Below are 12581 nucleotides of genomic sequence, written 5' to 3' on the forward strand. Positions count from 1 at the left end.
TGGGGAGCAGGAGCTCGAACCTGGGTCCTCGCACTTCATACTACGTGTGCTTCACCGGGTGTGTCACTGCCCGGCTCCTCTTTTTTTTTTTTTTTAATTTGTTTCTGTACAAAGTGTTAACCTAAAGAGAAAGCTACAAGAAAATGCAGCAAAATGGGAGTCCCCAAACATATCTAGTATGGTTCTTTAAGTTGATGCCAGGAAGGCCTGGCAGTGGCACACTTGGATGAGTGCATGTTATATAATGAGTAAGGACCTGGGGTTCAAGTCCTCGGTCCCTACCTGCAGGGGGGAAGCTTCATGCATGGTGGAGCAGGGCTGCAAGTATCTCTCTGTTTCTGTTTCTCTCCCTCTCCATTTCTTTCTGTCCCTGTCCAAAAAAATAACTAAATAAAATGCAAGCATAAAAAAAAAGTGTGGTGCCAGGCCAACAGCAGTAATTCCTAATAACTTGCCAGAAAAGCAAGTTCTAGATGTCCTGAGTTGGAAAGAGGGCCGGGATCCAGGAGTCTGTTCTCTTAAACCCAGGTGGTCCTGGTGAAGACTCAGGTTCATGGCCTACTGGCTAGAGAAGTGTCAGTCCAGAGAGAGCCCAGGCCTGACAGGCAAGAGGTTTAAGTCCCAGCTCCATCTCTGAGCCATTGTGAGTACCTGTCCCTCCCTTTTTTTTTTTTGGCCTCCAGGGTTATCACTGGGGCTTGGTGCATTACGAATCTACTGCTCCTGGAGGCCATTTTTCCCATTTTGTTGCCCTTGTTGTTGTTATTGTTGCCACTGCTGTTGTTGTTGGATAGGACAGAGAGAAATCGAGAGAGGAAGGGAAGACATAGAGGAGGAGAGAAAGATAGACACCTGCAGATCTTTTTCACCACACATGAAGTGACTCCCCTGCAGGTGGGGAGTCGGGAGCTTGAACCGGGATCCTTACTCCACTCCTTGCACTTCGTGTCTTATGTTCTTTACCTGCTGCACTACCACCTGGCCCCTCTGTCCCTCCCTTCTAAGGCCTGTGAATCCACTTGTATGATGCAGGCATGAGTGGCAGCACCTTTTAGCTCAGCTGTTTTAGACACCGCATGGATAGATTTTTTTTTCTCCCTTTGAAAGAGTCCCCACTTTTACAAGGACTGTGAGTGACCAAAAGAGTCAGCCACAGCAGTTGGGACCCTTCATCCAAGGGGATGTGGGGTGGGGAACAAATTGATACCACCCAGGGCCCCTGCTACCTGGTAGGCCAAGTCACCAAGATGTGATCTTCGTCTGGGTCTTGTTAGAAGAGTAGAATCATGTCCACCCTCAGGGGGGCCAACTTTCTGACTTCCCTTTGGGTGTCTGCTGCCTGGTCACTGATGTTAATGATTTTCCTCCCTCCCCATTGATCTGCCCCGTCCCTAGGGGCCATGGTGTGGGTGGGTAGCAGGAACGAAAGGAGAGCAGTAACGGTGGTAGCAGCTTAGAGGAGGATGCAGCAGGTTAAAGCCCCATGCTTGCCTGGATACTGGGAGCCCCAGCAAGAGATTTCAAGTGAGGTGATTATGAAAGGTCTGGAGACTTTTGATGATCACAGTGGGAGAGCTTTATAGGCATCATGTAAGAAGAGGCCAAGGATGCTGCTACATACAGTTCACAGGACAAGACCAATCTTTGGTTCACAAAGACCAATCTGGCCCAAGTGTCAGTAGTACTCAGGGTAGGAAACTCTGCACTCAGTCAGGGAGGACAGGGGTGGGCTTGTGCAAGTGAGTTCACTCTGACAGGCAGGGTGGTCAGGGGCCAGATGGAAGCCAGAAATTGGTGTGGAGGCTGCAAAGACTCAAGCAAGGGAAGCTGAAGTCTGAGCAGGGCAGAAACAGACAGGGGCCCTGGGCTCTACAGTACCAGCCTGGCTTCCCCGCCTAGGCTGTCCAATGCCATGCGATGGAGTCCCACTGGGCAGCACCTACTTACGAAGGAGACCAGGGCGGCCAGTAACAGAATGCGCACCAGCAGGTCCTCAAATTGCTCCAGCACCAGCTCCCACAGGGGCTTCCCTGGGAATGGGAGCACTGTGTGAGGCCTGGGTCCCAGACCAGCCGGCCCCCCATTCAGAGCCCATTCAGAGCCGGGACAGTCTCAGGGATCACCCTCCCCCGCACCTCTTGCTGGAAGAGGGACAGTCTGAGACCCTGAGAAATACATGTGGGCTCAGCTGACCTCCCTACTGGGGGACATGCTCTGACAGTGAGTAGCCCCAGGATGCAGTCCCACGCCCATGCAGCCTGCCCTGCCCCAAGTCTCACCTTCCTCAGTCGGGAGTTCTGTAGGGTCCAGGAAGCCACAGGAGCCACGAGGAGAAAGGAGACACTGGGTTACACTGTGGGGCACGGACGCATCGGAAAAGCCCCACCACCACTACCACGCACACTCAGACAACTCAACGACCTGCTCACATGCCCATGGCTCTCTGAGCCATGAAGTGGGTGGTCTGAGGCCAGGTGGTCCCTCCACCTTCACCTCCGCCTCCTCAGGTTTGATGTGAATTGGTTCATCTTGCAATAAAACCAGACCAGAGGCAAAATAACCCTTTCGAGCCCAGGCCCTTCCCCACTGCAGAGGGGAAACTGAGGCCTGGAGGTGAGAAGGGACCTCTGAGATCACACAGAGTCTATCATTCTCACAGAAACTCTGCATTGCTCTTTCTGACGGTCACACGGTTTTGGTCAATGTCTCCCACCCCCACGGCTGGGTCATCTTCCCTCAAATTGAGAGCACACATTCATTCAGGCTGCCTCTGACACACCTGCTGCCCCAGCATCACCGCGCAGGGTCTGAGGCAGAGCCAGTTCTCAGAGCTGCAGGGAGCTCTCCGTATGCCTCCCACAGCCTGGGCAATGAAGAATCCAGTCAGGGCTTGGTTCCTAGAGGCTGAGTCTCCGCCCAGGCACTGAGCTCCCCACAAGCTTAATAAGGACCACTCCTGCCATGCCTACACAACCAGTCCCAGAAACACACACCACTCTGAAGAATGTTTCCAAGTATCACTTTGTGGGCTCGTCACTTAGTGGGTTCCATTTTTATCTCCTACTTTTCCTTGTAGCCCCCCATTTTTTCCTGCTAGGGTTTCACTGGGGCTTCCCACCTGTGCCATTCCCAGTGAGAGCCAGAGAGAGAGAAAAGAGAGAGGTACCACAGCACTGTTCCATGACTTGTGAAGCTCCCCCCAGCACAGTGTTCCTATGTGGTCGGCTGGGGCTGGAACCCATGTCCTTGTGCGTGGTGAAGTGTAAGTGAGCTCTACTAGTTGAGCTACCTACTGGCCCTATTCGGAAACACCTGCTTTTCTAGGCCTAACTGGCTGCTAAGGTCCCTTAAGTCTCTGCATCCTCCCACAATCTAAAGAGAGACAGGGTGAGGATGCTGACTCCTGAGGCCTGAGACCCCTCTGGTGCACAGTCTACCTGAGCCCTGCCTCAAATGACCCGTCTTACTACTCAGAGGGCAGTCTGGGCCAGCAGTGCGGGCATCCCTGAGAGAGTAAATGGAGACCCTAAAGCCCAATGGACGAGCACTCGCCACCCCCTCCCCCCCTTCCTCCACCTTCCTGATACAGGTTCTAGCATCTGCCCAGATGTTTTGGTCCAAATGCTCAAAAGCATTTACTCCCTGTGGAGTCCTCTCCCCAGGCCACCTGTCAGGAAAGTCTGGGGTCTGTCCCTGGCAGCTGAACCATGGAGCACAGCAAGCAGCCCACTGGTCTGCAGGAATCTAGGAGGGGAACAGAGAACCTAAAAATACACTTTCTAGCATTTTCTCCAAAGTCCTATTTTAGGCAACGGCTGACATTTTCCGTGGAAAATGTAATCTCCAGTGTCCTGCGTTGAGATTAAAATCAAACAGACTTTTTCCTTCTGATCTATTTAGCTGAGGAGAACAGGAAAGGCGGGGTGTGTGTGTGTGTGTGTGTGGGGGGGGTGCGGCAGGGAGAGGACCAGGCCTGATTTCTGGGCCAATTCTCCAATGAAACAGGGTCTTTTAGAGGTCATCTCAGACATGCCCCAGCCTCCGCACATAGTCGTGCTGACCTAATGGCAATCTGCAGCTTACCTCTGCGGGTTACCATCAGGGTTCTCACAAGAAGAACTGACCGTCTCAGCTGAACTCCTCCTGCTCTCTTCCCTGACCCTCCCTCTGCCAGGCAGAGGTAGTGTAGCCCTTAGGCCATCGTATTTCTTTCTTTCTTTCAATATTTCCTTAAAACTTTTTATTATCTATATTAACTTATTGGATAGAGACAACCAGAAATCGAGAGGGAAGTGGGGGGTAGAGAGGGAGAGAGGCAGACACCTGCAGCACTGCTCCACCACTCCTGACTGAAGCTTTCCCCCTGCAGGTGGGGACCCGGGTCTTGAACCTCGGTCCTTGAGCACTGTAACATGTGTGCTCAACCAGCCGACCCCTGGCTACCGTATTTCTTAGAGCATGTTATCTGGGCAGGGTGAGGCCTGAGGCTGGGAAACATACCGCAGAGCGTGTAAGACTGCCTCCAGCCCCAAGTCATCCTCTGACTGTCTAAGCAAGTCTCAGATTTCCTTTCCAACCAGGTCACCATTCTGCTCTCTGACCCACATCCTGAGCCGGGATCAACACTTCGGTGGCTCCCCACGTACTTGTGATTCTCCCCATCTTGTGGGCAAGTGGTAGGATTGCACTTCCCCGTGTGAGAGTTGTGAAAGAAGGATCCTCGTTAGTTCTGGGCTGGGGTATCACACCGCTAGTGGGAGAGTCTCTCACAGGACACCGGCCAGTGCGACCACTAGCAGTGCCATGCAGGACAGCTCAGGCCGGGAGCCCTCTGTCCCTCTGCCCCGACAACCAGCAAGCTGTGAGATGGCGTCTGTTCTGTTCATCTGGATCACGTGGTTCAGAAGACACAGTGTCCCCAGATGACCTGCCATAGCCATCAGTGTGAGTGAAAGATGACCGTCATTATTTGAAGTCACTGATATCTGGGGGCTATTACTGCAGCATAACCTAGCAGACCCTGACTGCTTTTTCTCTCTAGACCTGGCTTCTGCCACAAGGCTCTCACCCTTTCCTCCTAACCTTCCCCTGCCTACTGGGGTCCAGCCAGTAATGAGGTCACAGCAGGATCCTGTCCCTCCATCCATCCCTGTACCAGGTCCTAGGCACATGGCATCTGGCTCCTGGTGGATCCGAGTCTCATTTGCAAATGGGCATTACCCGCCCCCCATGGCTTCAGGGAGGACTACCACACCCACTATTCACAGGTGCCACGTTAACTGAGCACCCACCATGCACCACGCAGCGTGGCAGGAGCTTTACTTATATTATCTCCAGGCCAAAGTGGGAAGGAAGGTGGTGAATGTGCCAAGCACAGGTGGAGGCTCTGCACAAATAGGACAATCACAGCAGAAAGATGGCTGCTGAGTGAGCTCCCTGCCACGCTCACTCTGCAGGTACTTTACCTGCTTGGGATTCTCAAACACCCAGGAAGGAAGATACCATCATTCATTGCCTATTACAGAGCAGACACTGGAAGCACACAAACGCTGAGTAACTAGCTCACAATCCCACAGTTGGGAAGTGGCAGGGAAGGATTTCAGACTCAAGCTGTCTGGTTCTTAACACCCTATTTGGGCTCCTGTGTTGTCCTGGGCTTTCCTGCTTTCCCAGCCTGGTAGTTCCATCACCCCCAGACAAGGTCACCTGAAAAAAGAAAACATGGCATCTTATGTGCTGACTGTTGAGTTGGACACCCTCCTCTCACCAGTGGGGTTCACCTGACTACTGTACCACCATTCAAAGTCATTGCTATCCAGAAGCTCCTGCTGTCTTACAGGCCGAGTTTTAGGGTTACGAGGCCCTGACTGCTCAGGTTGGCTCAACTGCACTTTATTTGCTTGTTTTATTTAACAGAGGAAAAAATGAGAGGATGGGGAGATAGAAAGGGAGGAAGGGGAGTCGGGCAGTAGCGCAGTGGGTTAAGCGCAGGTGGCACAAAGTGCAAGTACCAACGACATAAGGATCCCAGTTCGAGCCCCCAGCTCCCCACCTGCAGGGGAGTCACTTCACAAGAGTGAAGCAGATCTGCAGGTGTCTATCTTTCTCTCCCCTTGTCTTCCCCTCCTCTCTCCATTTCTCTCTATCCTATCCAACAACAACGACATCAATAACAATAACTACAACAAGGGCAACAAAAAGGGAATGAATAAATAAATATTTTTAAAAAAAAGAAAAAAGAGAGAGAGGGAGGAGGGAGAGAGGGAGAAAAGAGAGAGAGGGAGATGCCTGTAGCATTGCTTTACTGCTCATGAAGCTTTCTCCCTACAGGTGAGAGCTGGGGGCTTGAACCTGGCTCTTTGTGCATGGTAATATGTGTACTTAACCAGGTCAGCCACCACCCTGCCCCAGTTAGCTCAACTTCAAACTCAGACACTGCCAAGCCCCTAGGTGACCCAATCTTCCCTCATATGAGTCCCAGAACCAAGCAGAGAACCCTCCCCTCTCCACACTTGCCTGACATCTCTGGAAGGTACTGGTTCCTATCACCAGGTAGCACTGGGTCCTCAGTAGTACCAGATATCCATTTGTTAAGTAGAGAGACTGCCTAGGTTCTGGCTCACACTGTGTCTGTCAGGCTGTGTTGGCAGAGGCAATAAAGGGAGTTGCTCCCACCAGACCCCCAGCTGGACCAGCCTCAGGGGCATAAACCCTCCACTGCTCTAGTCAGAACCTCTCATGTGGTCACCTCTCCTACCTGACTCCTGTTCTGGTCACTGTTACCAGACCAGCTGGCATGAGCCCACAAATGCCCGACATGAGGCTGGACTGGATGTGCCTGAGGGTCAGGCTGTGGGTCCTGGGGTTGGCAAAAGGGAATGAATACGAGGCTGGGGAGGTGACTCAGTGGGAAGGCACCTGCCTTGCATGCATGAGGCCCTGGGTTCAAGCCTAGGTATCACAGAAGAGCAACAAAGACAAAACAAGTCCAGAAAGAAGTCCATGGATGGCAGAGCAGTGCTTTATGGCTTCAACCTCACTTTCTGATTAAAGAATAAATAAATAAATAATAAATAAATAAATATCGGGCCAAGGAGAGAGCTCAGCAGTGGTAGTAGCACCACAAGGAAAGAGGGAAAGGCACAGGGGGATGTGATCAGGGAAGCAGACTCTGAGCAAGAGGGTTTAAGGTCAAGCCCTGCTCTCTCTCATTAGTCCTAAGATCAAGGACATGTCACCGAATGAATGCCCTCTGTGCCTCAATTTCCCCACCTGAAAAGTAGGGATAGTAACAGTAACTACTTCAGAAGGTTGCAGTGAAGATTAAAGGGTTTACAATGCAAACAGAGTTTACAAACAGAGGCCAGGGAGACAGCATGGTGATTATGCAAAAGACCTTCATGCCTGAGGCTTCTAGGGCCCAGACTCAATCCTGGCATCACTGTATGCCAGAGCTGAGTAGTGTTCTGGTAAAAAACGAAAATAAAATAATGCATGGCACATTACTGTTCAGTGAACATCACCTGTAACAACAGTTATTAACATGCAAACTCCATGACAGTCCGACTTTGATAAAGTGCAGTGTCCCCAGCCGTGGACAGTTCTTGGCACGTAGATGTTCGGTACAAATCTGTGAACAAATGAATGACCCTGCCTCTGCCCTGCCCACAGAACTTCATTGGTTCTCCCTGGCTTGCAGGACAGACAGCAGCCTTTGCACCACCTTCAAGATTTTCCTGGGTCTGTCCGTCTGCCTTTCCATAATCATTCTCATAACTTCTTTGCATCTGCTGGCCAAATAAGCCATCTCAGGATTGCCTCCATCTATCCATCTACTTGTTTAATTAATTAATTAAGAGAGAAGAGAAGGAGGCGAGTGAGAACCAGAGCAGCACTCTGGTACATGCAAAGCCAGGGATCAAACTCAGGACATGCTGCTTGAGAGTCCAATGCTTAATCCACTATGCCACCTCCTGGGTCATCATCTTGGTCTCGGTCTTGCTAAATCTTTTCCTATCCAAGATTTTACCTTCCTCATCTCTTCTGTACAAGGCACCCTTCCCCGTCTCTGTATCCACCCATCTCCCCCCTTCTCTCACTACTCATCAGTCCAGGAGCCTCCACACCTGATCGGAGCACCTCGGGGCGGGGAGGGGGTGAGTCATCCCCGGGTGCAAACACAGCCTGCGAGAACTGTTTACTCAGTTGCCGGTGGCTCAGGCCAGGGTCTTGGGCACTGAGCCTGGAGCCCAGGAGAAGGGGCGGGGGCAGTAGGAGGGACAGGGACAGGGCTGCCCCCCAGGCTCCGCACACCACCTGCTCTCCTAATCCCCCTGGACTCCTTCCTTTTCACAACATTGGAAACTGGTATTTCAGCTTCTAAATGTCAGTTCCAGCTGGGAGAGGCACGTCCTCACCAAGGTCTTCCTCAAAGGTAAATTTGCAGAGCAATTAAGTCGTCACCTGCAGACTCAGGGAGAGGCCCTGGCTGGGTAGACCCCACCCGACCCACCTGGCCCTGCTTTGGTCTCTAAGGTCCTCCTGGAGTGGACAGCCTGGCCCTGCTCAGCAGGGGGCCACAGGATGGGCACCCCAGCTCTGTAGGGACCTTTGCTCAAACCTCTTAGATGATGGGGGTGTGCTCCTCATCTGTCTGCCCAGCTGCATGGCTGAGCACTTGCCTCAGGAAACTCAGGAAACTCCCACTGGGGCCTGCAGGGGGTTAGGCTCCCCCTTCTCTTCTCCAGAAGACACTGAGGCCCAAAATTGGGGCCTCAGTTCAGCCACCCCAAACTCCTGCCTGTGCCCATCGCACTTGGCCTGGTTTCTGAAAGCTATTCAGCTGGATGTCTCAGTCCCAGTGACCAAATGGAGCCTGAGTTGAGGGCAGGAGACACTCCTGGCAGCCCAGACACTCCTGGCACCACTCCAAACCTGGACCATTCCTCCCGCCCAGGACCCCGGGGGCCACTGTACCCACAACACAGACGGACACTCAAGGCCCAGGAAGATGGGCTCCAGATCCCACCACAGGCCCTTTCCCGTCTCCCCTAAACAGAGGCCACCCCCAAAGATCTCTTGGACCTGGTATGACCCCATATCACTGAGCTCCCTGGAGTTTTTAGGTGGTTATGTGGCAGGGCACCCACAACCATGCCCTGCCTCCTGCCTTAGCCTGTTTCCAGTAAAAGTGGAGGGCAGCCCATCCAGACACTAGAAAACAGAATGAATTCTAAATGTACTAAAAGATCACCTGATCTGCAGGCAGAGAAAAAAAAAAGATGCAAAGTCAAATGATGAGAAAACACTGAAACATTTTCCTATCAGCTTGGCAGAGACCAACATGTCTGAAAATATGGCATTGGGGGAGGCGGTGGGGAGACTGACAGGCCAGCGGGCACGACGTCAGTGGAGAACAATTCGGCAACAGCTGTCAAAATTTGAATGTACACACTCTTCAACCTAGCAATTCCACCTCTAGGAATTTGTTCTTTGGCAAAATCTGCATGTGTGGTGAATGACACGGGTCCACGGATATGCCCTGCAACATAACGTGTGTGTGTGTGTGTGTGTGTGTGTGTGTGTGTAGTAGTGCTAGTAATAGTATCTGCTGGGACAGCAAGTACCCATCAGAAGTGGAGTGAAACAATGGGTCAGCTGGGAAGCTCACTGATATACCACATGGGACCGTCTGTCTCCACGAGGGTTTGCCAAGTGGAAAGTGGGGGCAAGAGAGCACTGACATCCAGGGGCCAGGGAGTGGCACACCCAGCCGAGAGCACATAGTACTAACCACAAGGACCCGCACAAGGATCCAGGTTCAAGACCCCAACTACCCACCCACAGGGGAGATGCAGCAGCAGCAGCAAAGCACGTCTGTAGGTCTCTCTCTCTCCTCTTTCAATTTCTCTCAGTCCTATCCAGTAACACGGGAAAAAATGGCCGCCAAGAGCAGTGGATTCGTAGTGCAGGCACCGAGCCCCAGCGATAACCCTGGAGGCAGAGAGAGAGAGAGTAAGAGAGGGAACTGACATCCCACTCCTTGCCACTCAGATCACTCACTGTTGGGGTGAGGGCACGCACAGGAGACCTGGGAAGGAGACACAGACCCAGGAACGGTGGCTGGTGACCGAGTTGAGGAAGCTTTTCTGTAGACTTTAAATGCTGTCCCATGTGCACGTTTTTATTCAAAAATCCATTTATTTATTTAAGAAGAGATCCAAGGGTGTATTTATTTTTATTTTTTTTAAGATTTTATTTATTTATGAGACACATAGGAGGAGAGAGAGAACCAGACATCACTCTGGCACATGTGCTGCCAGGGATCAAACTCGGGACCTCATACTTGAGAGTCCAAAGCTTTATCACTGCACCACCTCCCGGACCACACCAAGGGTGTATTTATTATGAGAGAGGATGAGGCAGGGGGAAACAAAGCACTGGAGCAGCTCCCCTCTGTTATAAGGTGGTGCGGTCCCGGGCATGCAAGTTAGTGCTATAACAGGTCTTTTTTTTTTTTTTTTTTTCCCTCCAGAATTATCCCTGGGGCTTGGTGCCTGCACTATGAATCCACTGCTCCTGGCGGCTCTTTCTTTCTTTTTCTAAATAGGATAGGACAGAGAAATCAAGAGAGGAGGAGAAGACAGAGAGGAGGAGAGAAAGATAGACACCTGCAGACCTACTTCACCTCCCCACTGGGGTCTCAAACCAGAAGCCTTACACTAGTCCTTGTGCTTCAGCACCATGTGAACTTAATCTGGTGCATTATCGGCCAGCCCCCAACAATAACAGTAACAACAATAACAAAGGCAACAAAATAGAAGAAATGGCCTCCAGGGGCAGTGGAATCGTAGTGCAGGCACCGAGTCCCAGCAATAGCCCTGGAGAAAAAGCAAAAAAAAAAAAAAAAGTAGAAGGTTCCTCCTCACCTCCATATGCCCTGAGGAAGCTGAGCCCTGTGCGTGCCTCTAAGGAAAATGGGGGCTATGGATGTACTGAGTCAGGCACACCCCTTCTCTGACCCAGTGGAGCCTCTGAGGACACAGTTGCACTGCCAGGTTCAACAAGCAGTGCTTCACGTATGGCGGGTGTGGTGGGGAAGGCTTTCTGCTGGCACATACACTGAACACGGCTAAGGCTTCCCCCACCAAGGAAGGAGAGGAGTGTGAAGATGGGAGGACAGGACCCTATTCTTCCTCCACCCCACCCTCCCTAGCAGAATGTGTGAACTTCAGTACTTAAGCAAATGACTTCCTTGTGGTTTCCAGTACTAACAACCTCACAGGTGCAGATTGCTGTGGTGAGAGGGACACTAGTCCCTGGGGTGTTCCCCTCCACCAGCAGGTCCCACCTACCCCACCACCAGCTTCTAGCCCAGAGCCCTGCCCAGTCTATTCTGCTACCAAGAGGGCTGGTGGCGTATGTGAATACTCACGGCCCCATGACAGACAGATGTGAACACCCACAGCTACAAAGGGGCCGAGGTGGAGACCCAAACTTCATCAGTCCCAACCCAAAGACTGTGCCATAGCAACTACAGGACACCCACCTACAGGAGCTGGAGAACAGCAGGGGCAGGAAGGGGCAGCTGGCTCTTCTTCCTTACCTACAGACTTCAGGGCCCTGGAATTCTTCCAAAGAAAACAGCCACAGCAGCTACTGCCCAGCTGACACTAATTCCCAGCACAGCGACTCACACCAGGCACCCGGAGCCTGACAAGCCTGTGGCCCCCTGACAGACAGGGAGAGCAAAGCTTGCTACAGCTCTACCATTTTCTTTAAAAAAAAAAAAAATCATGTATCTTATGAAAGAAAGATCAGACCACTGGACTGGCATATATAGTGTCTGGGATTGAACCAGGGACCTCATGTATGCAAGTCCTGCACTCTGCCCACTGAGCGACCTCCCAGGCTGCCAGTTTTACCACTGAACATGTGACCTTAGGCATCTGTCTAGCGTCCTGTGGAGCAGCGATGACTTTGTTGTTTGTCACTGCTCTCTTTTCTTTTTCTTTGTGGTGGGAGGGGGGAGACACACACAATGAAATCACAAGTGAAAAATGCTGAGAACGGTACCTGGCACACGGTACCTGGCACACAGTACGTGCTCAGTGAGTAATACCTTATTATTATTGCTACTACCTAAGCACAGAGGACCATGCTTCGTGGCACATTCAGTCCTCACACCGTACAGGTATCTTTACCCTCCTCCTCAAGACGCTCAGCAGCCAGGGTACCCCCAAAACCCCCCCACCCCCCACCTAGACAACACAACAACGCAGAGAGAGAAGTAGAGGCTTTCTTCTTTTACCACTTGTCAAGATGGACCAATGAGGAGAGCAAGGGGAGCCCCCACAGGGTCCGTAGATTGGGGTGTTTAGAGCCAAGGCCTGGGAACCATGCTGGAAGCCACAGCAGCACAGAGGAAACCACAGCACCCCAGACTGGATGCCCACCCCCACCCCGGGGTGTGTGTGTGTGTGGAGGGGGTGGCCCTGTTCTCTCTTGCAGGACACCCTCCCTGCCAAGTCACTAATGGGGGATGTTAAATAATGTTTATCTCCCTAGTTCCTCCCACAGTT

General features: G+C 51.9%; 1 protein-coding gene and 1 long non-coding RNA gene across 6 annotated transcripts in view; one reads left to right on the forward strand and one right to left on the reverse strand.

Annotated features, from left to right (window-relative positions):
* LOC132542034 (uncharacterized) overlaps positions 1 to 12581 on the forward strand; it is a 460964-nt gene that overhangs the window by 176037 nt on the left and 272346 nt on the right. The gene's annotated exons all lie outside the window — the stretch shown is intronic.
* The window catches only part of ATP2A3 (ATPase sarcoplasmic/endoplasmic reticulum Ca2+ transporting 3), a 46932-nt gene that overhangs the window by 32944 nt on the left and 1407 nt on the right, over positions 1 to 12581 (reverse strand). For 4 of the 5 annotated variants that reach the window (XM_007521073.3, XM_016187802.2, XM_060204170.1 and 1 more), the window contains exons 2-3: positions 2280 to 2297; positions 1948 to 2030 (exon numbers count right to left, since the gene is read on the reverse strand). The exons of the other annotated variant lie outside the window; for it this stretch is intronic. In XM_007521073.3, coding sequence (XP_007521135.1) covers positions 1948 to 2030; positions 2280 to 2297 — 101 coding nt within the window. The remainder of the gene's footprint in view (positions 1 to 1947; positions 2031 to 2279; positions 2298 to 12581) is intronic. 5 annotated transcript variants of the gene reach the window in all.

This window comes from Erinaceus europaeus, chromosome 12 (assembly GCF_950295315.1).
Source record: "Erinaceus europaeus chromosome 12, mEriEur2.1, whole genome shotgun sequence".
Taxonomy (NCBI): Eukaryota; Metazoa; Chordata; class Mammalia; order Eulipotyphla; family Erinaceidae; genus Erinaceus; species Erinaceus europaeus.